The sequence below is a fragment of the Ictidomys tridecemlineatus genome, chromosome X (genome assembly GCF_052094955.1).
Source record: "Ictidomys tridecemlineatus isolate mIctTri1 chromosome X, mIctTri1.hap1, whole genome shotgun sequence".
Classification (NCBI taxonomy): Eukaryota; Metazoa; Chordata; class Mammalia; order Rodentia; family Sciuridae; genus Ictidomys; species Ictidomys tridecemlineatus.
In genome coordinates this window covers 20,173,677-20,200,932 of record NC_135493.1, presented here as the reverse complement: position 1 = coordinate 20,200,932, position 27,256 = coordinate 20,173,677, and the positions used below count along the sequence as shown (strand labels likewise).

The 27,256-nt window shown below is 38.0% G+C and overlaps 1 protein-coding gene and 1 non-coding gene across 2 annotated transcripts; one reads left to right on the top strand and one right to left on the bottom strand.

Annotated features, from left to right (window-relative positions):
- Positions 1 to 2,544: 2,544 nt before the first annotated feature.
- On the bottom strand, positions 2,545 to 3,468 carry LOC101966780 (olfactory receptor 5AR1). The gene has a single exon (XM_005319493.1). The coding sequence runs from the start codon at positions 3,466 to 3,468 to the stop codon at positions 2,545 to 2,547; it is 924 nt and encodes a 307-aa protein (XP_005319550.1).
- Positions 3,469 to 17,931: 14,463 nt separating this feature from the next.
- Trnav-cac (transfer RNA valine (anticodon CAC)) lies at positions 17,932 to 18,005 on the top strand. The gene has a single exon. It is a non-coding gene; the product is annotated as a tRNA-Val (tRNA).
- Positions 18,006 to 27,256: the final 9,251 nt, after the last annotated feature.

Here is a 27,256-nt window from a genome sequence, read left to right as displayed (position 1 = left end):
TCCATCCCTCCAAAGGGTTTCAGTCGAGGTGGGCAAAACAAAAATTGGGAAAATGCACAGAATTTCACTAGAAAGTCAAGGATCATGAAACTATAATATACACACAAAGCACAAAGGGAAAATAGAATTCTTTCTTCCCTCTGAAACATCAAACAAAACTACCTAGAAAAGAAGATGGGATTTAACTTTAGAATTTAAAGATGAATAGGACTAGGACAGACAGGAAATAAAAAGATTTACATGCCATATTTAGGAGTTTGGAATCTATCTTATATGCAAAGGGTGACATGAAATAGTTCAAAACAGCGTGGAGGGTAAAAAAGGAATGATGTTGTCAGATTTACATTTAAACCACTTTGGCAATTTTGGTAAAGTAGATTTGATAGGATCCAGGGTGGATTCAGGAAGAAGAGAAACAAGATTATTTAGTTAATCCTGGCAAGAAAGGAATGTGCCTTGATTTAGGACAGTGGCAGTGGCAGTGGAGAAGAACCTAATTCAAGAGGTATTTGGGAGGAAGAATTGACAGGATTTGATACTTGATAGAATGTAGGGAGCTGAGGAAGAAGAACGTATCAAGGATTGACATTTAGTTGTTAGCCTTTAATATCCAGGCAATACCATTTACACAGATGGGAGATGGGAAGAGGGAGGATTGGGTTAAGAAGGGTTCCATTTTGAAACATTAAGTGTGAAGTACCTGAGGAACGACCAAGTGGAATTTCCGGCTGGTAGCTCCAAATAAAGATCTAGAGCTCTAAGTGAGTTAGTTTTCACATGGCTACCAAATGACACATGACCTCAATCATAGCTAGGGTTTGGGAGCTCATGGAGGAGAGCTACTAAGGCTACACAGTTGTTGGGAATAGAGGTTGAAAATAAACTATTTTTGGGACCCAAATTGAGCCTGAGCTAGATGTAGGTAAATATTACTTTTGGGGTTTACTTACAGCTTGAACCAGTGTGATTATTTCTTCCCAACTAGTCACTAGATTTTGGTCACTTTCTAGGCCTTAATTCCCTCATCTATAGAATAAAAAGATATTAAGGTTTATATTCTTCAGATGTGGGGTTATATTGTGTGAATCTGTTATTTATTGCTCAATATATTTGGTTTCACCATTTTGTGTGTATATGTGTGTAGTGGTGGTAAGAGAACCAAAAGCCACATGCATTCTAAGCAAGCTTCCTACCACTGAGCTGTATCCGCCAGATCCATTGATCAATATATTTGAATAAGAAAGCAATTTGTGTAAATTTGATGCTTCTTTACAAATGCTGAGGACTATTCATGGACTAATTAATTAATTGTGATTATGCTTACACTTGTGTTGCCTGTTGAAGTATATTGGAGAATAGCAATGAACTTGGTCCAGGTCCACTCAGAATTTGCACACAAAAAAATTCATAGCAGTAATTCAGGGCTGGAGATTCCACTAACCAGTGGTCAAATGTCCTTTTCACAGGATCTTCCAATTGTATTTAGTTAACATCCTCTACTGTTTGGCTTAGTATTACTCTAAGATTTATCCCTATCAACCTCAATAGTTGCACCTAAGAATTTATGTATATGTTCACGTTTTACAGCCTTGAAGTGGCAGCGGTGGAACAGCAATTGGAAGATAAATATTTAGAAGTCTTCTGAGTTCTTATGAAAGATATCAACTGAACCTTATTCAGCCTATGGTGTACCAAACCTCAATATAAAATGTGTGGCACAAGACAGTTATTTGCATTCTGGTTGTCATCCACATTCTCTCCTTTTGTTTCCACTCTTTTATTTGTGCATTATAGTTGTACATAATGATGGAATTTGTTGTTACATGTTTGTACATGCTCACAATAGAACTATATAATTTGACCATTATCATTTCCCTTTCCCTTTCCTCCTCTTGCTCCCTGGTTCTTTTCCTCTACAGATCTCCCTTTGATTTTCATGAGACCCCACCCCTGCCACCTTTCTTTTCCTTCATGTTCTTCAAATAACATAAAGTCAAATTATATGTTTTCTAAACTTTCTTGTTATTTTACAATTATTTTAACTTATAACTAGTGCTATCATACAGGTTCACCACTCAGATTGATATATCTATACCTACATTTCCATATTTCATTCACTTGTTTCAGAAAATATGTATTATTTTGTCCATATCCTCCAACTGCATTGCTGTTTATCTAAACAACTACTTCTGAACACTCAGAGCAATTCAATTGTTCTTACCAAGGCTTCATGTGCTGGCACAGAAAACACTGTGAATTAAATTTAAGTGAGTCTTCACAAAACCTATTATATTTTTTTAAAGAGAGTGTGTGTGTGTGTGTGTGTGTGTGTGTGTGTGTGAGAGAGAGAGAGAGAGAGAGAGAGAGAGAGAGAGAGAGAGAGAGAGAATTTTTTAATATTCATTTTTTTTTTTAGTTTTCAGTGGACACAACATCTTTGTTGGTATGTGGTGCTGAGGATTGAACATGCCAGGCGAGCGCACTACCGCTTGAGCCACATCCCCAGCCCCAAACCTATTATGTTTTGAAATACACAATACTATATTAGAGACTATGCCTCAATATTTTCTGTAGGGCAATTTTCACTTCCTGATTTCTCAAACTGTAGATGAGAGGATTTAACATGGGGATCACCATTGTATAAAATATAGAGACCAGCTGATTTCCTGACAGGGATGCATATTGAGAGGGCTGCAAGTAAGTGTACATAGTTGTTCCATAGTAGAGACCAACAGCAGTGAAGTGGGAAGCACAAGTGGAGAAGGCTTTCTGTTTTCCAGAAGCTGAAGGAATTCCCAGGATAGTCATGAGTATAGACATGTAGGAGACAAGGATCACCACAATGGAGGTGACCAGTGTGAATCCTCCACAGATAACAACCAACATCTGAGTAACCCAGGGATCTGAGCAAGCCAGAGCCAACAGTGGAGGGATGTCACAAAAGAAGTGTGGGAGGATATGTGGTTGACAAAATGATAGTTGTGTGACGGAAGTTGTTACAACAACCATGTTAACTAAGCCGCCAAGGTAGCATCCTGCTACCAAGAAGTGACAACGACCTCTCGACATGGTAAGGTGGTAGAATAGTGGGTGACAGATGGCAGTATAGCGGTCATAGGCCATGGAAGCCAAAATATTACATTCAGCAGAGGCAAAAATTATAAAAATTCCCATCTGAGTCACACATCCAAGGAAAGAAACCTCATGCAGCTGAGTTAATAAATTTGTTAAAGTCTTTGGGGTTGTGGTGGATGACAAACAAACATCAAGGAAGGACAGATTAGAGAGAAAAAAATACATGGGAGTGTGGAGGCGGGAGCTGATTATTATCAAGACTACCAGGCCTAGGTTCCCCAACACAGTGATGATATAAACAACAAAGAAAACTCCAAATAGCAGAACTGCAAGCTGTGGGTTGTCTGTCATTCCAAGAAGGATGAATTTAGTCACTATAGATGAATTCTCCATTGACACAGCTGAGAATTATTGTGGACTAGTTAAAATTCTTCAGACATGCTTTAAGTGAGAAAATAAGACAAAACTGGATGATATGAGTAAAACAGCTCCATTCGAAGCACACAAATCCATGACACAATCCATCCCTTCTCCTCATCTGTAGTCTCACTTTAGACCCTTCCCAAACAGGTTCACTATTTCCCAGGCACAACATGGAAGAGGTAAAGACTAAAGGGGAAGGGAAAAAAAGGAAGTAAAGAAAACTCAGAAAGTAAAAGGAACACAGGGAAGAAAATAAAGGCCCAGGAAGCAAAAAGTTCATTATAATATTTGTGAAAGAAATGAGTGAGAGTTTTGCTCTTCACCAACACAGGACTACACACTCTTGGAAAAAAATAACGGATTGGCCAAATTATATTGTTATATTGTGTGCATGTATGAATATGTAACATCAACTTCTACCATTATGTACAACTATACTGCACCAATACAAAATATGGAAAGGGCTGGGGATGTAGCTCAGTGGTTAAGTGCCCCTGGGTTCAGGTTCAATTCCCAGTACCCTCCCTCCAAAATATGGAAAGAAAAAACATAAATATGACAAATTAAGTACAAAAATGTAAACAAAATAAAAGTGTAAAAGAAAAAAATTAGTGCTATAGACTTCCATGTTACTCTCTCTCCTGTTTTCAAACCACACCCAAGGAATTATTGGAAATGAGGTAATTGGTAAATATGTCAACCAATTTCATTTACAGAGAGGGTCCTCGTCCCACCTTCAGTATTGTGACATTTCTGAAAGAAGAGAAGTCACCAATACTCACTATTTGTGTTGGTCAGTAGAGGATTTTCCAGGACCATGATCATCTCTCCATTGGTTGATTGTTGCAGAAGTGAGGAATGCTCCTAAGTGACCATAAGAAACTGGAATCAAGTTTGAGGGTATCATTGGGTCCTATGAAATAGCAACCACAGAAGAACCAATACCATCAGGATTCTTGCAGCTTCTGGCTCATCACTTACCATTTCTTTTGACCATGCTTGGAACAAAGGGAATGCAAATGCAAAACTAACTGTGACTTAGTGAACAGATATATCTGAGCAAAGGACCAAGTCCCCAAATGGTTGAAGTCATATGGTACTAAGTGCATGGGCTCTGTCCCACTCTCTAAAGGTTACAGGCTATCTCTCCATGATGCTAGCTTGCTGCCTAAAAACAAATGCCAGGGCTGTGCCATGGATGAAGCACCAGATAAAATAAAAGATGAGTCCATGTAGCTCCATCTTCATTTATAGAATATAAACCAACTTTGAGCTCCTATGGATCACTGGGTAATCATTGGTGAATCATGCCTAGAAATAGTTCCTGTATTTAACTAGAGGCTGGACAAGGGGACCTCTGAAGGGAAACCCCAACTTTGATTAAAAAGAAAGTCATGGGCTGAGGTTGTGGCTCAGTGGTAGGGTGCTCACCTAGTATGCATGGAACACGGGGTTTAGCACCACACAAAAATAAAATAAAGGTATTGTGTCCAGCTAAAACTAATAAATAAATAAATATATATTTAAAAAAAGAAAGTCATGGACTAGAAATGTAGTTCAGTGAAAGGGCACTTGCCTGGCACACATAAGGCCCTGGGTTTTTATCTCCAGCCCTGAAGAAAAAGAATAAAGAAAGAAAGTCATGTGTGTTTGAATTCACCCCAAAACACAGATTCATTACTTGGTTTAATAGTTAAAATCTCTGATTCTGAGACCTTATGGTTGTTTTTGAATCCTGGCTCAGGAGATCACTAGTTCTAGTGACCTAGGGCACACCCTACCTAAGCTTTAGTGTACTCTGTAAGAGGGATACAAGTAGGACCTCTGTTATGGGGCAATTGTGAATATTAAATGAAATATTGCAAGTAAAGCACTGGGTACATATTAGGTGCCCACTGAATTATTTTCTTCTTTCCTTCAGGACAACTCCACTTGTATATTTATTACCTTTTCCACTGTATTTCACCAAGTGGAAGCAGAGGTATTGTGTATATGCAATCGGTATCATTTTAGATTGATAGAAGTGGACCTTAGAAAAACCAGTAGAATTATAATTCCTATGCCCCACACTCTTACACCCCTTCCCACACATATAAAGTGTGGCCAAAGCCAATGAAAAGAGGTTCTCTCAGTAGTTCTAATTCATTTTTATTGTTGTTTTCTACCCAAACTGCTGATATTAACTGCTACTGCTACTGCTTAGCACAGCAACCTGCCCAGTGGAATATTCTGCAACTTATCCCTCCAAATGGGGAGATTGAAAAAGAAAAGAATGGGATGAATGAAAGTTAATAGAAAGACAACTGCATTCTGTAACAAAGACATGAGTTCGAGTCCTCAAGATAGTTTGTAGTCTCTCAGCGGTAGGTAGACCACTTTAACCTCTTTGAGTCCCATATTTTCTTATCTCAAAAACAAGAGAAAACAGTACTCCCTATGCCTCTTTTAGGGTTGGCATGAAGATCAAATAAAATAATGAATGTGAACGCACTCCGTAAACTCTGAAGGGTGATATAATACACATGGAACGGATCCCTATTATTATTCCATCATGGAAGGTGGGAGAGGGAGGAGAAATGCGTCAATGTGATCATTTTCTGCTGCCTGCTCCAGCTCGTGCTTACAGAGCTGCACTCCTTGCCTTCCCACTCACCACCCCCCACACACACATCATCTGCTCTACCTCTCCACTGTGAAAGTTTCAACCTGTGAAGGTTTAAACAAACAGCTCCAGGCAGTTCACATACCTTGTATGATGAGAAAGACAGGCTTTTTAATGTTAGTTTCACATTCTTGTGTCATCTTTTACATTTCACATTTTAGGATCATTCTTTTCCCTGGCATCTGTGTGCACTGTAGGCATTCAGTAAATAATACTTGAATGACTAAGTGACTGTTAGTCCTTAAAACATGGTGAAATCTTTTTTTGTTTAAAATAAGATTGAATTGCTTTTTCTTCCCAAAGGAAACAAACATGTAAAATTAAGACTATAAAGGAAATGATTTGATACTCCTATCCACACACTCCACTGCTTTAACTGCTGTCATGATAGCAACTAGAAACGGTTTATTATTATTTTGGCTAACATGTCTTGGATATATTTACTTGTTGGAGATGAATGGGCAATTCAATTTGATGAAGAAGTGACTTTTCATATTTTTAAAAAATTCACTCCTGTACCCATTTTTAAAAGCATTTAAATTTAGAGTACTCATTCTTTAAAAAGTTGATTACTACCTTTCTCAGTTCTTCAGTTATATAGTTCACTGTGCATCTTCCAAATATAGGCTAACACTTGAAACTTAAGCAAAGTTTCACTTATTTACCCATTCAATAAAAATTTCTCGGATTTTTGGTAAGTGCCAGCCTTCCAAAAAATCATTGATTCTGATCCACTTTTTTTCTAAGTAAAGAAATAAAAACCCAGAGAGATCATATGACTTGTCTAAGGTCTCAGTGAACCAAGTAGCAGGGTTGGTGCTGGAACCCCAATCTCCTGATCAAATTCAGTGACCTTTTCATAAGACTATTTTGCTTTACTCTTAACTTGTTTTCTGAAGTTATTGTGGAGGAAACTTTCACCTTTGGTACATTCATTTCTCTCATAATAAATGAAAGGTAATTCTTTGTCACTATATTTAAGCTGTATGACCTTGAGCAAATTGCTTGCTTGTTTGGGTCCTAATTTTTTCATCAATAAAATGGAGCAGCTAAACTACGTGGTCCCTGAGGCTCTTTTCAGCTTTGAACTTTAATTTCCCATGACACTGTGAGTCAAACTGCACAAAGATCACTGGTCATTCTCAGTATCTGATGGAGAGAATTTGAAAAGCAAATTTCTATGATTCTGTGAGTTTATGCTGTACAAACCACTCTGCCCTTCTTTTTTCTCTTCTGTTTGTTCTCTGTACAAGGCAGTTAGGAGCACTGAGACAACAGCATGGTATGTGGTAAAAGATTTGGTCAAAGTATCCCCACACATCCTAACAGAATAATTGGCCAGATTGTTTGACCTCTCTGCTACCTATTTCCTTATCTAAAGTAGAAATCATATTACCTAATTTAAATGACTTTTGAAAATTAAACATAAAAATTTAAATTGCTTAATGTATATTTTGGTGCTCAATAAGTCTTAAAGTCTATTTTGTTGTATGATTCTATTTCTTCTTAAAAGTCTATTTTATTGTATGATTCAATGTGTGTGAAATGTCTAGAAACTACACTATTTGTTGGTAGGGTCTTGAAGAGTGGTATAAAAATGAGAGGAATAGAATTTGTTTTTTGAGTGGTGAAAATGTTTGAAAATTGATCACAGTGATGGATGCAAAGCTTGGAGTACGTTAAAAAACTATTGAATTGTATAATATATGTATATATATAATATAAAATATATATTATATATTTTATATATATATTCTGATATGTGAGTTGTATCTCAATAAAGCTTTTATCAAACAAAAATATCATGATAAATACTGGAGAATAAAAAGTCCATTGTAGATCAGCCATCCTTGGCTGTATCTACATCCTTCTACTGACCTACAGCAGAAAACCCTAAGCACCAGATGAGATCACCAATTTAGAAGTACTTTGAAAAATTTAGCAATGACAAAAGAAATATATTCAAAGGAAATGATAAAAGCATAATTGGAGAAATAAAGACTTGGATGAATGGAAAGAAATACCTTTTGTCTGACTGGCAAAGCTAAAATGTAATAAAGATGATACTTTTTAAGTTAATGTATAGATTTAATGTAATATCAATTTAAAATTCTACAGGATATTTTACAGACCATAATAAATTGATTAGATTCACCTGGAAGGATAAGAAGCCAAAAATGTCAAAAGATATTATTTTAAGTAATGATGGCAGAAAGCCTCTTAGATTTTAAACTTTATTGCAAAGCCATACATATAAAAACCTGTTGGGCATTGGGTTAAAAATAAAGATTGATGGGCTGGGGTTGTGGCTCAGTGGTATATGGCACTCGCCTACCATGCATGAGGTACTGGGTTCGAACTTCAGCACCACATAAAAATCAAATAAAGATATTGTGTCCACCTAAAACTAAAAAATAAATATTAAAAGACAAAGATTGATCAAGGAAATGGCACATTCTAAAGAAAGTCAAAGTCTTATAAAAACTAAAACACACACACACACACACACACACATACACAGCAAGAGAACGAGAGAGAGGAAGATCTTAACAAATAATTGTTGTCAGGAAAACTGTAATAGTAAGAAGAGAATGAATTTGGATAAGAAACTCATATCATGTGCTTCAATAAATTCAGATGGATCAAAAAGTTAAGCACAAAAATCTATCTGGTGAAATCATACAATAAAACTCCCCAAACAGAATAGAATTGTTTATCCAGCTATTGTGGCCATTTGAAAAACTGAGGTATAATCTAAGCCACAATAGTACTGAGAACTAGGATGATGTGTCCAAATACATGACTAAAAATATTTTGTACACTGTACTATAAAAATGAATGTCAAAGAGGAAATAACTAAAAAAGGATAATATGGGAAGTGAGAAGAATTTTTAAAGCACCCTAGTCAAAACATATAAAGAAATAATGTAATGTAGGAGATCAAAATATGAAGCTCCCTTGATACATTCTTCTGATGACAAATAATGGACACCATGCACTGTAGGGAGCACATTTGGCATATAATCACCTGAAAAAAATATCACCTCAGCAAAATACAAATTAAAACACAAAGTTTTCCCCAACATGATAGGTATGTTTAGAATACAGATCACTATTAAGAAACAGGTCAGTAGGTAAATAGATGAAGGTGAAGTGCATTTTTAGAACATACTAAGATGGTATGTAACTGCTCTTTACCCAGTCAACTCCATTTCAGGAAGATATCCCAAAGGATATAATTCAAAATAAATGAGAATAAATTATGCAAAAATGTTCATCACATTGCTGTTCAAATATTCATCTGTTGTATGTGTACATCTATAAATCATGATCTTATATGCTTAGAAGATTCACTTATGCGTTAAACCCAATTTCTGCCCACAAAGAACATATAATATATTAGGGAAGACATTGTAAGTATAATTCGTTCTTTCATGGAAATAAACATGAAAGAACAAAGAAAGGGGGCCAATTTCAATCATGGGCATGGATCAGGGTGGAGGTTCGGAGAAGAAAGGTTTTGTGGGGGAGGTAGGACTGAATATGGACCTTGAAAGGTGTGTGGAGTTTGATGAAAGATGTGAACAGCTGAAAGAGAAAAGGGCATTCCATTAAAAATAAATCCAACTTCCTGGTTGCGGGGGATGGCTAAACACACCATTAGATACTGACAGGCTAGATGGCCATGTAATCAGTAGGAACAAATAAAAGAAATATATTTGTGAAATAACCTCAAGCCACAAAAAAACCATGACTGTACCTTAAAAAGGTCAGACAGGCACTCAGAATGCTTGATATCCGCAATGTATGATTCAGTAAATTGCTCAAGTTCTGCAATTTTAAAAAGTCAACAGTACTATAAAGGTGAGTGCTAAGTCAAACCTACAAGCATTTGCTCTGATCCTTCTCTGGGACTAAACTTTCAGGGCCAGGATGACTGTGCACACTGGGTTTCTGCAGGATCTTCAGGAAAGTGGGAGGGGTAATTGCTTGTTGGCAACTGCAGGGCCTGAACTCTGTGCTTCCTCCTCTCACATCTCCTATGAACACAAGTCATCCACTTGATTATGATGCCCTCCATCCCCTCTGCCTCTCCCCCCTCACACCCTAGCCCACTAAATCCTCTTCTATTTCAACAAAGCCATCACAATGTCCAGTCTCCAAAATCCCTGAGTAATGGGACAGGAGTTAGGAGGACTCAGGACCATCTGTCTTGTTTTACTAAGTCTACTGACAGGGAAAAAGAAAAGCTCCAGGATTGGGAACCTTAGTTTATGTAAGCTTAGAATTCATCAGCTCTGATTTCTGCCTGCTACATTCTTACCCTCTGCAGACATAAAATAGAAATGTGAAAAGCAATTTAGAGTTACTCAAAGAAAAACTTGTCGTTCTGCCTAAAGTTTTTCAAGTTATAGGCCCCAGGCAGACACGTCAACATAGATCAGTTTTTATGGCCGAATTCAGTGGCTCTCAGTGAAAGAACCTGCCCTATTGTTCCCTCCCCTCTACTCCACTCTTTGTGTGACTTCAACAAAATACACAAGTCCACTCTACTCACCTACAATTTCTTGCTATTTTTTTTTGAAGGATACATTTAGCATTTCACTCATCTCCTCCAATTTTTTCTTCTGGAAAGACTGAGGCATTTTTTTAGCTCCTTGGACTTCTCTCCATAAAAACAGCTAATCATGAGGCAACTATGAAGTGCTGAATGAAAGCAATGCACAGCATATAATGTAGAATCATTCTCCCCTGGGTGAATCTGAAGCTAATTGAAAGGTTACTGTGTGAGGCACTAAGCAACTCAGTGAGACCCTATCTCTAAATGACATAAAAAAATAGGGCTGAGAATGTGGCTCAGTGGTCAAGAACCCCTGAGTTCAATCCCCAGTACCAAAAAAAAAAAAAAGAAAGAAAGAAAGGCTACTGTGTAAATAGGTTGTCTTTCCTTAATCATATGTTATATTTATGTAAACATTTTTTAAAACTCCTTCCACAAACACTTTTCCTCCATATGCATGTTAACATGTTTATTGTCCTAAAACCCATGTAAGATATGTAGTGGTACATTTATACCAATAAGGGTCAGGCTCTATATTTAGGTTCCCTAATTAGAAAGAGCAAAGGATAGGTTAGCTAAGAGATGGGACTTGGTGTCAGATCTGACACTAACCAGCTATCTGACTTTTGGCTAATAACATCCCATTTCTGCTCTTCATTGTCTGCATCCATAAAACAAGAGATTGGACAGATGATTTGCAGAGCTTTTCTTCTACTTCTAAGACTCAATGAGTCAGAGCCCAGTGACATGTTTCAGAGGCAACCTGCTATGCACAAAAAGGCAGTATTTTAAAGTAGAAAATATATTGGCTTTACAGTAAAACAAAATTGTGTTTGATTCTTGGAATTACCAATTATGACCAGTGTTACCTTGGCCTATTTACCCTCTCTGAGTCTCATCTTTCCTCTATAAAATGAGATAGTAATACTTTATATGGTTATTGTGATGGTAAACAATAAAACAGCAAATGGCACATAATAAGCTCTCATTAAATGGTAGCTACTCCTAGTGGCTTTATATGCCAATACATTATAAGTTCCCATCCAGAATGTATTTATACTTTATTTATTTGTAGGTGCTCTTTTGATCTCAAAATAAACATGGATCTTCTCCACTTTCTCAGTCACGGAATATATTAGCCAGAGTATAATTATTATGTAAACAAACTGATTTTACATAAAGGAATAGTGAAGTTATATGACTAGTCCTAAGTCATACAGATAATGACAAAGCCAAATCTAAAACCCAAGTTATGTCATACCTAGTCAATGGAGTTTACACACTCAACTGATTCTATTTAAACTAAGCTATACTTCTATTAAAAGTTTGTTGTGTCAGGTAAAAGTAATAAAATATTTTTTTCACTATATTACTTAGCTAAGTCTATTAAGAAGAGCAAAATAAGATAGTGGAAATCCGAGCAACTCAAGCCAAAACTTTGTTATTTATAATTCTTGGGTCAAAATAGTCTTTTAGGCAGTCGAGGAAGCAGCAGGGCAAATTAATGTTACTATTTGTTTCCCATTGTTATGGTTTAGATATGAGGTGTCCCCAAAAAGCTCATGTGTGAGAAAAAGCAAAGTTTGCAGGACAAATGATTGTTATGAAAGCCTTAACCCAAGCAGTGAATTAATTATCTGATAGGGATTAACTGATGGTAACTGCAGGCTGGTAGGTTGTGGATAGAGGAGGTGGGCCATCAGGGGTGTGCCTTTGGGATATATATTTGGTGAGCTGAGCTTAGTCTCTCTCTCTGCTTCCTGGTATATTGTCTTGATCTGCTTTCCTTCCACCACACTCTCTGCCATGGTGTTTTTTTCCTGCCTCAAGCCCCAAGAATAAGAGTTGGCCATCTACGGACTGAGACCTCTGAAAACATGAGCCCACAAATAAAATTTTCCTCTTCTAATTGTTCCTGTCAGGTCTTTTGGTCGCAGCAATGAAAAAAATCTGACTAAAACATGCATAGTTATTCTTGTCAACCTCCAAGTTAGTCTGACCATCTGAGTGAAGGGTGCCACTTACCCATTTAGCCAGAAAAGTATGGGTCACCCTTAAGACCCCCTTCTTTCTCACCTCCTCCTTTACCCAAACATTATCAAGTCCACCTAATTCTACCTTCTAAATTCCCCTTGATTCTGGTCTGCTATGATTTGAATGTCCCCTCCAAAACTCATGCTGGTTTTAACTTCCATGGTCCCAGTATTAGGAGGTGGAACTTTTAAGTCATGATTAGGTCAACAGGGCTCTGCCCTCATGAATGAATTAATACTGTGATCATGGGAGTGGGTTCCTGATAAAAAGACAAGTTCCACCCTATTTTTCTCTTCCAAACATGCTCATTTGTTCTTCCACCATGTAATGTTACAATAAGAATTTGTTATCAGATGTATCCCCTCAATCTTAAATTTCCCAGCCCCCAGAAACATGATCAAATAAACCATTACTACTTAATTTTCTCACTCTCTGATATTCTGTTATAATAGGAGAAATGGACTAAAGACATGATCACCTCTTTCTACTCTAACAGGTCATAATTTTTTCTCACCTGGACTACCTATTAACTGATTTCCATATAGCTGTTCTTAGTCCATTCAAATCAATTAAGTATAGGCAGTTGGATTTTTTAAAAAGTTTTTTTAGTTGTCAATGGACTTTTATTTTGTTCATTTATTTTTATGTGGTGCTGAGGATCGAACCCAGTGCCTCACATGTCCTAAGCAATGGCTCTGCCACTGAGCTACAACCCCAGCTCCAGCCAGCTGTTTTTAAATAAAATTTTAAATATGAATTTAAAAAATTAAGGTCTATGTTCTATTTATGTGTATTATCTTGTACACATTTCCCCTGAGTCATTAATTATTCCATTTTTATTTGTCTAATTTATTATATGCCTATTTTTATTTTGTCCCATAAACACTTTCAGATGTTATGACTACAAATCTAATTTTCTCATATGCTAAAATACACAAGAAAATTACTTATTCAACAACTATTTACAGAATGTTTGTTGTATTTGACACAAAGAATGCAGAGTGAACAACAGAGATAAAGTTCCTTTTCTCATATGCATATATATTAGTGGACAGAGACAGATAATATAATAACATGAATGCAATCCCACTTCCGAAAGCTAAAAAAAATAAAATATCTAGAAATTTAACCAAAGAGGTGAAATACCTTTATAATTAAAAATATAAACATGGATAAAAGTTAAGTGGATGCATAAAGAAAATGGAAAGACACCATGTGTTCATGGGTTGGAAGAATCAATATTGTTAAAATGACCATAATGCCCAAACTGATCTAAAGATTAACGTAATTCTTATCAAAATACCAATGAAATTCTTCATAGAAATAGGAAAAGCAATATTAAAATTAGTATGGAACCATGAAAACCCTGGAATAGACAAAATCATCTTGAGCAAGTACAAGAAAGCAGGAGGCATTACACAATCTGACTTCAAAACATAGAGCAAAGTTTCAGTCATCAAAACAGCATGGTATTGTCAATGGAACAGAATATTGAGTATAAGAACAAGCCGAGGATACTTTGGAGGAGAGAAGATGGCCTCGAATAGAGTGCATCACACCCCATGTACCGCGCCACTGCGCAGGTGAATAACGAGTTAGAACGACGACAAAAAAACTATCTTGTTAGGAACTTACAGCAAAATGGGGGTGCACCGAAACCTAGAGGAAGGATTTCTAGCACCGAGGTCCGGTAATTGAGTCTCAAACACAAGCCAACTGTGCGACCGGAGATCCGGGCTAACTGATCCTCGCGGCCTGCCCCACCACTACAGACGGCGGGGTGCCACCAAGAAGCGGCCAGCAAGCAGGGAGAAACATTGGTGCGGATTCTGCGGAATCCTGCCGGCTGAGCCCTCACTGAGCCCCGGGCTGAGTTTGGGATTTCTGCCGGCTGAGCCCTCACTGAGCCCCAGGCTGAGTTTGGGATTTCAGACGGGGAAGGAAGCGGTACAATTCTATCCCCCACAACGGAAACTCCACCAAGGAAACCAGCGGCCACCATCTTGGAGAGCTGAAGTAACCACCGCCACTCTCCAACAGATTGCAACAATAAAACAGGTGTATGTTACTCAGCTCATCTCCCATAGAGCGGGGAATTCGCATAAAATCTCTCCTAGGCTCTCCGGGGGAGGGATTATCACAGCAAGCCTGCATAAAGACGCAGGGAAAACTAGATACACCCGACCTTCAACTCCCCCTCCCGTCAGCGGGGAAAACGAAACCTGTCTTGCCAGTGCTGGGGGAGGGGCAAGCGGAAAAAATCAAAACAATAGAGTACCAGGGTTCCCAATAGCCACCCTCCACGCCCAACAAACGGCAGGCCCAGAGTACAGTTTGAACTGCCGAGAGACATCACTCAGGGGAAATCTGGTCTAGCAGGGGAAATCTGGTCTAGCAGGAGAAACCAGGACTAGCAGGAGAAACCAGGGGACTAGAGGCCAAGCCCTCACGACTGGGCGGCTGGATACCGCAAGCCCGCCGGGGACAGCCCAGCCGCTGCTCACGTGACTGGGCGGCTGGAGAATGCCCGCCCACCAGCGACCAACCGCGCGACTAGAGATCACCCGCCCACTGGTGACAGATTGCCCGCCGGCTGCCTGCGCTATTGGGCAGCTGGATAGCCTGTGGGCTGCCCGCGAGACTGTGCGGCTGGAGACCACCCGCCTGCCAGCGACAGATCGCCTGCCGGCTGTCCATGCGACTGGACAGCTGGAGACTGCCCGCTTGCCGGCTACCGGGAGCTGAAACCAACCAGAGACAGTCCAGTCCCACCCCCCCATTCGGACACCCCAGCAAGGAGCCTGGGGCCCACCATAGCAGTGAGGTGACGTCACTGGAGCTTGGCTGTCGGAATTCCTTCCCAGCGGAATCCACTTTAGCAGGCATAGTCTACCAACACAAAGGAGAGACAACAGACATATACAAAACCAAAACAAATCTATAGAAGAGAGCAGAAACACAGCAATCAAATAGAGCTGGAAAGTAGCGTGAACATCATGAAAAAACAAGGGAAAAAAGGAGTACAAACAATGCAGGACAACTTAAATCTACAGGAGGACCTAGAAGCATCAGAAACAGGGATAGGGAAAGAACTCAAGGCATACCTAACTCAGAAGGAAAGGAATATTAGAGAAGACATGAGACAGCAAGTCCAAGCAATAAAAGTATATTTTGAAAATGAATTAAACAAACAAGTTCAAATGGCAAAGAACGAGCTTTGCCAGGAGATAGAGATCTTAAAAAAAAATCAGACAGTAATCCTAGAAATGCAGGAAACTATAAACCAAATTAAAAACTCAAACAAGAATATTACAAATAGACTAGATCAAGTAGAAGTTAGAACATCAGATAATGAAGACAAGGTTTATCAACTTGAAAATAATATAGTCAACACAGAAAAAGATGCTTAAATCCCATGAGCAATCTATTCAAGAGATATGGGATGTCATAAAATAACCAAATTTGAGAGTCATTGGGATAGAAGAAGGCATAGAGAATCAAATCAAAGGAATGGACAACCTATTAAATGAAATAATTCTAGAAAACTTCCCAGAGATGAAAGATGGAATGGATTGCCAAATCCTGGAAGCAAATAACCCAATCAACAAATGGGCCAAGGACCTGAACAGACACTTCACAGACGAGGACATACAATCAATCAACAAGTACATGAAAAAATGCTCACCATCTCTAGCAGTCAGAGAAATGCAAATCAAAACCACCCTAAGATACCATCTCACTCCAGTAAGATTGGCAGCCAATAGGAAGTCAAACAACAATAAGTGTTGGCGAGGATGTGGGGAAAAGGGTACCCTTGTACACTGCTGGTGGGACTGCAAATTGGTGCGGCCAATTTGGAAAGCAGTATAGAGATTCCTGGGAAAGCTGGGAATGGATCCACCATTTGACCCAGCTATCGCCGTTCTCAGACTATTCCCTGAGGATCTTAAAAGAGCGTACTATAGGGATACTGCCACATCAATGATCATGGCGGCACAATTCACAATAGCTAGACTGTGGAACCAACCTAGATGCCCTTCAATAGATGAATGAATAAAAAAAATGTGGCATCTATACACAATGGAGTATTACGCAGCACTAAAATTGATAAAATCATAGAATTTGAAGGGAAATGGATGGTATTAGAACAGATTATGCTAAGGGAAGCTAGCCAATCCTTAAAAAACAAATGCCAAATGTCTTCTTTGATATAAAGAGAGCAACTAGGAACAGAACAGGGAGGAAGAGCATGAGGAAAAGATTAACATTAAACAGAGACGAGTGGGGGGAGAGAAAGGGAGAGAGAAGGGAAAGCATATGGAAATGGTAGGAGACCCTCATTGTTTCACAAAATTACATAGAAGAGGTTGTGAGGGGAAAAGGGGGGGAAACAAGAGAGAGAATTGAACAACAGCAGATGAGGTAGAGAGGGAAGATGGGAGGGGAGGGGAGGGGGGATAGTAGGGGATAGGAAAGGTATCAGAATACAATAGTCACTAATATGCCATTATGTAAAAACGTGAGTGTGTAACTGATGTGATTCTGAAATTTGTATTTGGGGTAAAAATGGGAGTTCATAACCTAATTGAGTCAAATATATGAAAGATGATATATCATGAGCTTTGTAATGTTTTGAAAAACCAATAAAAAATAAATAAATAAATAAATAAATAAAAATAAAATCAACCAATGATTCTACCAAAAAAAAAAAAAAAAAGAATAAGCCCAAACATCTACAGTCAACTAATTTTTGATGAAAGTGCTAAGAATTTGCAGTTGAGAAAGGACAGTCTTTTCAATAAGTGGTGATGGGAAAATCATATATACAAAAATAGAATAATTAACCTAGGCTTTTATTTCTCACCAGTTATAAAAGTCAACTCAAAATGGAATAAGGAATTAAATGTAAGACCTGAAAGTATGGAACTACTGAAGAAAACATACAGGAAATGCTTCAGGAATTGGAATGGGCAAGGATTGATTTGGAAAAGACCTACAATTCATAGGAAACAAAAGTCAAGCAAAGATGGATAAATGGGGTTATATCAAACTGAAAATCTTCTGTTCTACAAAGGAAACCATAAACAGAATGAGCAGACAACCTACAGAATGGGAGGAAAAAATTGCAATGTATATAACTGATGAAGGATTAAAATCAAGAATATGTGAGGACGGCTGGGGATATAGTTCAGTTGGTAGAGTGCTTGCCTCACATGCAAAAGGCCCTGGGTTCAATCCCCAGTACCACAAAAAAGAAAAAGGAAAAAAGATGTTCAGTTACAAATTTTATGGGCTGGGGATGTGGCTCAAGCGGTAGCGCGCTCACCTAGCATGCGTGCAGCCCGCGTTCAATCCTCAGCACCACATACAAACAAAGATGTTGTGTCCGCCGAGAACTAAAAAATAAATATTAACATTCTCTCTCTCTGTGTCTCTCTCTTTCTCCCTCCCTCCCTCCCTCTCTCTCTCTCTCTCTTTAAAAAAAGAATATGTGAGGAATACAAACAGAGAAGTGAAAAATTGTGCTCCATTTGTATACACTGAATCAAAGAGCACTCTGCTGTCATGTATAACTGTTTAGAACAAATAAATTAAAAACTTAAAGGACTAAAGTTGTGGCCCTGTTGTAGAGCATTTGCCTGGCACCTGAGAGGCCCTGGGTTCAATTCTCAGTATCACATATAAATAAATAAATTAAATTAAGGTCCATCAATGACTAAATTTAAAAAAAAAAAAAAGAAAAACAGAATATATAAGGATCTCCCTCCCAAAACTTGATTGCAGAAAAACTCAATAGACTGATTTTTTAAATTTACTATTTATTTATTTATTTATTTATTTATTTATTTATTTATCTATCTATTCTGGGAATTTAACCCAGGAATGCTTTACCACTGACCTACATACCCTAGCTTTTTAAAATTTTTTACTTGATATAGCATCTCACTAAGTTGCTGAGGCTGACCTCAAACTTATAATGGAACTTGCAATCCTCCTGTCTCAGCCTCCTGAGTCACTGGAACTACGGGCATCCACCACTGCCCCCAGCTCAATAAACCAACTTTAAAATGGGCAACACACTAATTTCACTGAATTAGAAACAGAATTCCCATATGATCCAGCAATCCAACCACTGTGTATATATCCACAAGAAATGATATCAGTATGTCAAAGAGATACCTGTATGACCTTGTTCATTGTACAATAATTAACAGTAGTTAATATATGGAAATAGTCTAAATGCCCATCAATGGATAAATGGAGGAAATGGGACACACACACACACACACACACCACAGATTATAATCCCCATTTGGAAGACTGAGAAATGATTTTCTGAGAGGACCTGATAAGACTTATAGAAAATTATTTCAAAATAATTAGGAGTTCACCAAATCATCCAACAGTGAGGCTCACCTTGACAAAAAAATTAATCAGTCTCTTTGTGTCCCATTTAAATATAACCAAATAGCCAAGGATCCCAAGACATGTGATTAAAACAATTCTATCATAAAAGGAAGTTTAATGGTTAATTTGTACTGTCAACTTGATTGAATTAAGAGATGCCAAGATGAAGAGGCTTCTGGGTGTGTTAAAGAGGGTGTGTCTAGGAATGATTGGCATGTGGGATAGGGAACTGAAGTGGAGACCCTCCATCAGCATGGACAGCACCATCCAATAGACTGGAGGCTTGGATGAGATAAAAATTGGAAGAACAAGCAAGCAGCCACAGATGCAAGCTCAATTCTTCTTGAATGTGTTCTTTTTAATTTTTTTAGTTGTTTGTTTGTTTATTGTGGTGCTGAGGATCAAGCCCAGGACCTCATGCATGCTAGGCAAACATTCTACCACTGAACTACATCCCCAGCCCTTGAATAGGCTCTTAATTAAGCCTGAGGACACCAGATTCTCATTTCCTCACTCTTCCAAAGCAGACTCTGCCAGTGATTTTCCAGGGAGTTTCCAGAAACCTTCAGTCTTGAACTTGAGTGGCATCTTTGATCCCTCTTGTTCTGAGGCTTCAGCCTCTTGGACTACACAGCTACTGGTTCCTCCAGCTCTCCAGCCTGCAGACGGCCACTGTGGACTATCCAGTTTCTGGTTGTGTATGCCAATCTAATAAATCCCCTTTTTATGATTATACCTCCTGTTGGTTCTGTTCCTCTAGAGAATCCTGACTAATACAGGAAGAAATCAAAATAAACAAGAAAAAAATAACCCTACAAAAGAGATTGCAGCTAATCATTAAATGTTTCAGAATTATAAAAGAAGGTATTATAGTCAATAAAAGATCAGTATACTATTTAAAAATGAACAATAAATTAAAGAGCTCTCAGGGATTTTAAGTGATAGAAGAAATAAAATTTCAATAGAAGTACTAGAAATGAAGAAATAAAATTTCTTTTTTTAAAGAGAGAGTGAGAGAGGAGAGAGAGAGAGAGAGAGAATTTTTAATATTTATTTTTCAGTTCTCAGCGGACACAACATCTTTGTTGGTATGTGGTGCTGAGGATCGAACCCGGGCCGCACGCATGACAGGCGAGCGCGCCACCGCTTGAGCCACATCCCCAGCCCCAAGAAATAAAATTTCAATAGAAGTATTAGAAATGAAGTTGTGGCATTCTTACAAAAACTAAAGAAATAAAAAGGTGTTTCTTAAAATAGAGGATGAAACCAGGAAGTGCAACTTAGGAATTCCAAATTTTCTGGAAAAAGAAGAGAGATAATGGAGGGGAGGAAATCATAGAAATCATTAAAGGGAAACTCCCAGAACTGAAGAAATTGTTTCCAGACTAAAAGATACAAATGAATACTTGGCAAAATTTCCCACACTATGGCACACTGTGTTGAAATTGTAAAATTATAAACTGGAAACCAAGAAATAATTATATTTGGTTTTTTTAAAGAGAGAGTGAGAGAAAGAGGGGGACAGAGAGAGAGAGAATTTTAATATTTATTTATTTTTTCTTAGTTCTGGGCGGACACAACATCTTTGTTTGTATGTGGTGCTGAGGATCAAACCCGGGCCCCAAGCACGCTAGGCGAGCGAGCTACCGCCTGAGCCACATCCCCAGCCCCAATAATTATATTTGAATGATGTAAGTTGAGCAGAAAGGCCAAGATGAGCAAGGACCACAGAGATGACAATAATTACAGGGCAAAGTATACCACTACTATATCCAAAGCATCAAATCTCCCTACTCTACCCTAAAAGGACATCCAGTATTCAAAGACTTTTCTCTACCTTCACTGTACTGTCTTAGCTGAACCCACTATCATCTTCATTGTAGCGTTCTACAATACAGTACTACAATAATCTACAATTGGGATTGCTACTTTCACTGTCGCCCTCTATATTCCATCTTCCAGAAAGCAGCCAGAAGCTTCTTTGTAAAGTGTTAATTAGACCCTTTCTCTCCCCTTCTTACCAATTAAGAAGTCCAAAGTTTTCAAACTATATATAGGACAATAGGACATAATTAATATCCTAAAAGGCTTTATATTGCCAGAGAATTAAATCCAAACTCCTCATCATAGCCTTCTGGACTCCTCATAACATTATCTTTGATTACCTTTTGCTTTCATTATGTTTTTCACTACTTTTAAACACACTGATCTTCTTTATGTACTATGTATATACCCAGTACATTTAGATAAAAAGCTAATTTAAAGTAGTGACTGACAGAGCAATTCTTTTGTATATTTTATTCATAGTATGTTATTAAATTCATTTGCCTATATATTTATTGTCTGTTTCCCCCCACTATATTGCAAGCATTGTAAGAACAACAAAAAAAACACAACAATCTTTCTTTTTTATTCATTGTTGTACCTCAGCATCCAGAACAGGGTCTTACATGCCATAGGTGATGAATTAATAGTGGCTTAATTAATTTTTATCTGCCAAGAGTTCTTAAGGAACACAGTAACAGAATATAGAATTTCATGATACACGTGGTGATATAGTGACCATATGTTATGGAATTCAGAAGATAGCCCACAAAGAAGAATCTGTTAAATGAGCTAATTATACTCATACCCAAAAAGGAGCCAATAGTTTTGAATTTGTTGTATGTCTCCCAATATCTCTATGAGTGAAGATTAGTGACAAATACACAGAGTGTTATGTGTGTGTGTATGTGTGTATGTGTGTGTGTCTGCAAGAAGAGGTGAGTTGATAACAGAGCTGGATAATCAAGGCCAGTTCTTCACTTTATATAAAATAAAAAGGTGAATTGTCCTAAAAAAAAAAAAACAACCTTGAAAATACACTCTTTTCAATTCTCAAGAACGTAAACTTGGATTGGTGATATTGGGTTTCCTTTCCTTACAAGTCATGCGACAGCCTTGGTTTAAGAAATAATAATCATCTTCGTCTATTGCATCTTCAGTAACAAAACTTTCTCATTGCTCTGGAGGCTGAAGGTGCAAGATCAGGTTGCTAATATGGGTGAAGGCACACTTTCTAGCTTGTAGAAGGCAGCCTTCTTGTTCTGTCCTGACTTGATTTCGGGGCAGGGGAGAAGAACTAGCTGCCTAGTATCTCTTTTTATAAGGATATTAATTCCATCATGAGAACTTCACCTTCATGACCTCATGGAGACTTAATCTCCATACAAAATATCGTCTCCAGAATACTATCATATGAGGGGATAGACCTTCAATGTATAAAGTGGTAGTACAATTAATTCACACAGTAGCAATGAACAAAGAGTGTTTTAATTGGCTTTTTCCATGCTGTGACTAAAAGAGTTGATGAGAAAAATTTTAGAGGAGGAAAAAGTGTATCTGGGGGATCATGGTTTCAGGGTTCTTAGTAGATGACTGTATTCATTCCTCAGACCTGAGATGAAGTACAACATCATGGTAGAAGAATGTGGTGGAAGAAAGTGGCTCAGAACATGATCAGGAAGCAGAGATAGGCTACACTTTCCAGATACAAAATATACACCCCAGGCACACTCTCAATGCCTACTTCCTCCAGCCACAACCTACCTACATACAGTGACCACTCAGTCAATCCCATCAGGGGATTAATGCACTGACTGGGTTAAGGCTCTCATAACCCAATCATTATACCTCTAAACCATTTTGCACTGTCCCACACATGATCTTCACAGGGACACCTTACATCTAACCATAACAAAAGAGAAAGAGGGAAAGTGGCAGGAAGGGCTATTAGGGAATTCAGTTTACTGGATAGAGTCCATAATCACATTCTCTTCCAGATTTGTCTATCTGACACAGTATGACATTTTCAATTTTCCAACTCATAGCACTTCTATCTCCATATTACTACCTTTCCAAACTGTTATATGATCGATATAAAGACTGACATATTCTAATATCATCTGGTAGGTTGCATAACTAGGGAAGGAAGTTCTTTGTGTTTAACAGATAAGAAATTTAGTGCCCATATTAGGGAAATAATAGGTTCAAAGTCTCACTGAAAATAAGATTTCAAGCCAGATTTAGGACATGTAGCTCTTGTCTCTCAGCAGAAAGCTTTTCCCTCTGAGGAGGTGTCTATTGTCCCAATAGACCCAAGCCTCAGGTTGTTTCTGAGGGAATTCAACAGAAATTTAAAGGTTGATAAAATGCTGGGTCACTCTGACCCTCACTCTGTACTCCCAATTCTGACTTTCTGGACACTCTATGCAAGTAACTGAAAATCAGGAAGACCCCCCCCCCTTCTCCACAAACCACCAAATCTCATTAGAAAGAAGAACACTCTGTACTTGTTCCCTTGGCACTTCAGGTGGCAGAATTTCATCCTTTCCCAAGCCAATTAGAAGCTTGCAAGCACCTTGTTCCCCTGCCAGCTGTCTTTAAGGACAACATGCTCCCTAAGACCCACATGACAATAAATATTACTTAACAGACTAATTATTCCATACCACAAATGAAAATATCAAATTATTTCTGAGATTGAAACATCGACTACAAATGGACCCCTGGGATGGCCTGATTATGAAGCAATTATGGGTGTGGAAACTATCACGTTCCCAAGACTTCCAGGAAGCCTTTTATGACAAACACCCTCCAAACTCTGACTGATTAGCTGTTCCACTTTTCATTCTATTATGTGTTTTTATTCAGTTGTAAAAGCACAATTTGAAGATCTGAAGTTTTCCACGTGCATGTATTTGCTTTACCTAAGTGACATGTGTTCCATATAGCTATTTCCAATGCTGGTGCTTATGTGTTCTAAATGTTACTTTTTTGCATCCCTTTATATTGAAACAATATTCTGAAGTTGTGGGGAAGCATGGAACTAAAGATTGACAAAATATGGTTCATGCATAAAAGATAGCATGCTGATCATTAGGGAGTACCTGAGAATGAAAGAAAATATGATTCTTCTCAAGGATATATAAATATGAGAATGGTTCTATAGGGGATCATAAACCAAAAAAAAAACTTGATGCCTGGGGTAAGATGGGGCAGCGATGCTATTAGTAATCTAGCCCTTGGTCTCTTTGTGTCCTGTTGCTCTTAAAGATGTTTGTGGAAGAGGAAGAAGGAAAAGTAAGTCATTGGATACTTGGGTCTCCTCTGCCAGCTGGGTGGAATTTGGGAAGAAGAAAGGAGACCTATGGGATGCTTTTCTTGCATAACTTCCTTTTTCCCAAACCTGAAGAAAAGTTTCAAGACTATTCCTTCCTCTATTAATGAAGAAATGAACAAATAGATAGCCTGGAGGCCTACCTCAGAGAGGTTCAATAAGCAGAGACTGACTTCAATGTAGTTGACAAGCTCATAACTGTGCTTAGTGTTTTTCACAAACTTATATCAAGCATATTGCTTAAAGCTGTTTTCTCCCCTTCCTCTCCATTCTCCCATTTTCTCCTCTCAAACAGAAGCCTGCCCCTACCACCATCTTCAGGTGACCCATCTTAGATAACACACTCTTCCATAATAAACCCCCTACTCTCACACACAAGATAAGTGAACCAATTAGGCAGAATGTAATTTTATTGTCACAAACTCTATGCTGGAAATTGGGAAACTTCATGAATTATACATCAAAACACATATACAAAACCACTGTGTTAGTTGAAAATAAATTGCACTATTTCTACTACGCACCTTCGAGTCATATACTCTCATGCTTCCATCACAACATGCATAAATGTACCCAATTAGAAATCATAGAATTGTCAAATGTCAGAGTGGGAAGGGAGTATAGAGATAATTTAGTCTAACCTCCTCATTTTACAGAGGATGAAACTAATACCCAGAGAGAGGACTTTCCAAAGGTCAGTCAGGTAGATGAGAACAGAAATGAGACTAAAACCATGTGCATGTTTATGATCCTTTGCATCAAAACAAACAGATACATATTCAACCAAGAACTTAAGCATATATGGATCCATTCCCCAAATGAGGAAACAACAATCATTTCAAAGCAAAAATGACCCTATTCATCATGTCTGAATGTCCCTGTTCCTTTCTACATTGCTTTGCTGCTTGTCAATTCCCAAGACACTTTCCTTCCCCTGCTCTGAACAGCCCTCACGAATGAGCAATTCCTAAATGCATTTGCTATGACGTATGCAAAGGCAGCCACTCAGAGAAAAGGTCAGTGTCAGTGTCCTCTGTTTCCAAATATGCCTCTTTAAAAAAAATCAGACATTACAATACTGAATACCAATTGCCTGAAGACTTACAAATCTCCTCTAGTAAAGTCCAAGACTCCTGAAGAAATGGCAAATCCAATGAAAGTTGTTATGTGATTTACCAAACTGAAAAAGGAACACAAAAGGAGCATGAAGAGACACCATTTTTCTCCGGCCTTGGGAATTGTGGTGACAGGTCTGCAAGTGCCAGACATGACATCTCATTCCTTTGTCTTTGTACTCAATCATTTCTCTGGTGCCTCAGAAAGTCACACAGGTTCAAGACATGCTCTCTGATCACTAGAAATAGGGAGTAAGGTTTCTAAGGAGCTCAGAACAGAGAAGTGGAACAAATAAAAAAGAAAAAAAAGCAATTATTTATAGCCTTTTTTGCTTTGTATTTCTGATGTTTGTATTTCTGGTACCTATTAGTCTGCACGAAACTCTGAATTTTTCATAAAACAAAATCACACTTGTTGTTTTTCTTGGATGTTGCCAGACATCATTAATCAGATGATACTCACAAACACCTTCACATTGTGCCCAAGCCACATTGCTAGTCTCACCTTCCACCACTCCCTCCTGTGGTATAGCAATAGTGGACAACTCTAAGTTTCTGGACAAAACCTATACTTTAAGGTCTCAAACTTCCTACCTCTATATCTTTAAAAATGGTGTTTCAAATGCCTCCTACCTATTTTCATTCTTGAAAATTCAGTCAGAAAGTAGCTTTCTCTTTGGGCTGACAGTATAGCTCAGTGGTAGAGCACTTGCCCACCATGCACAAGGCTTTGAGTTCCATCCCCAGCACCACACACACACACAAAAAAAACAATTTTATATGATCCTTACAGTCACCCCAAATTAATTCTTCTGTATATACTTTTTATTCTACTGCTAATTAAATTGCTATCAAATTACTGAATACTATTCAGACACTGTTCTAATCATTCAGAATACAGTAGAAGACAGACATGGTTCCTGTCCTCATAGAATTTATAGGATAATAGTAAAGATAAGTAGTTGCAATAAATTTTTTCATAAGAGATGTGTAGGTGGCTATAAGATGCCACTATAAAAGATCTAACCTAAATTTTAGAGGTGATAGAAGACCCATTTGAAGAAGGAGCATTTAAATTGAGATCTGAAATCAGAACATGAGTTAAAAGGATGAGGAGATGATTGCCTTCAGAGAATACAGGCATGGGGTGAGGGAATGAGGCAAGAAGCAACTTGGAGCTTCAGATAGAGCTGAAAGAAGGGAATGGTGGTACAACTCAAGAACTCACAAGTTCAGGCATTATAGGACATGTTAGTAATTTTGAACCTTAAACTAAGAGGATCAAGAATTCATTGGAAAGTATTAGTATGTGGGACTCTTTGGAGGGAACAAAAGTACATTGAGAGCCATGATGATGGGTTAGAATTGCGTGATAGAGGTAGATCTATTGGACAGACATTAAAGACGGAAAACATATAGGACTTAAATAACAGGATCTTAAGAAAGAGAGATGGGGGATGTTAAAAATGACAAAAACTGATAGTGTTTTTCAGTTTTCAATTTATTCAGGTAAGGGGAAATGTAGGAGGATCAAGGTTGGTTTAAGGTGGTAGGGTTGATAGGCAATGAATTTGGTTTTTGATGAGGAATTTAGGAGATATACAAGTGAAGAGAACAAATAATAATTTAGGTGTATGGTTTAAAGCTCAGAAGAGTGAGCTAAACTAGAGATAAAAGACTGAGAACCTAAAGCATAAAGATAGTAATTGAACTCATGAAAGTACATAATTTTATTCTAGGGAGAGAGTTGAGTAGGCAAAGAAAGCTCTGTAACATAACAACAAATATTTAAATGTTATGTGGAAGATCCATAAAAAGAG

Bases quoted from the DNA above. Each gene is read 5' to 3' on its own strand.
- LOC101966780 (XM_005319493.1), bottom strand. From the start codon at position 3,468: ATGGAGAATTCATCTATAGTGACTAAATTCATCCTTCTTGGAATGACA.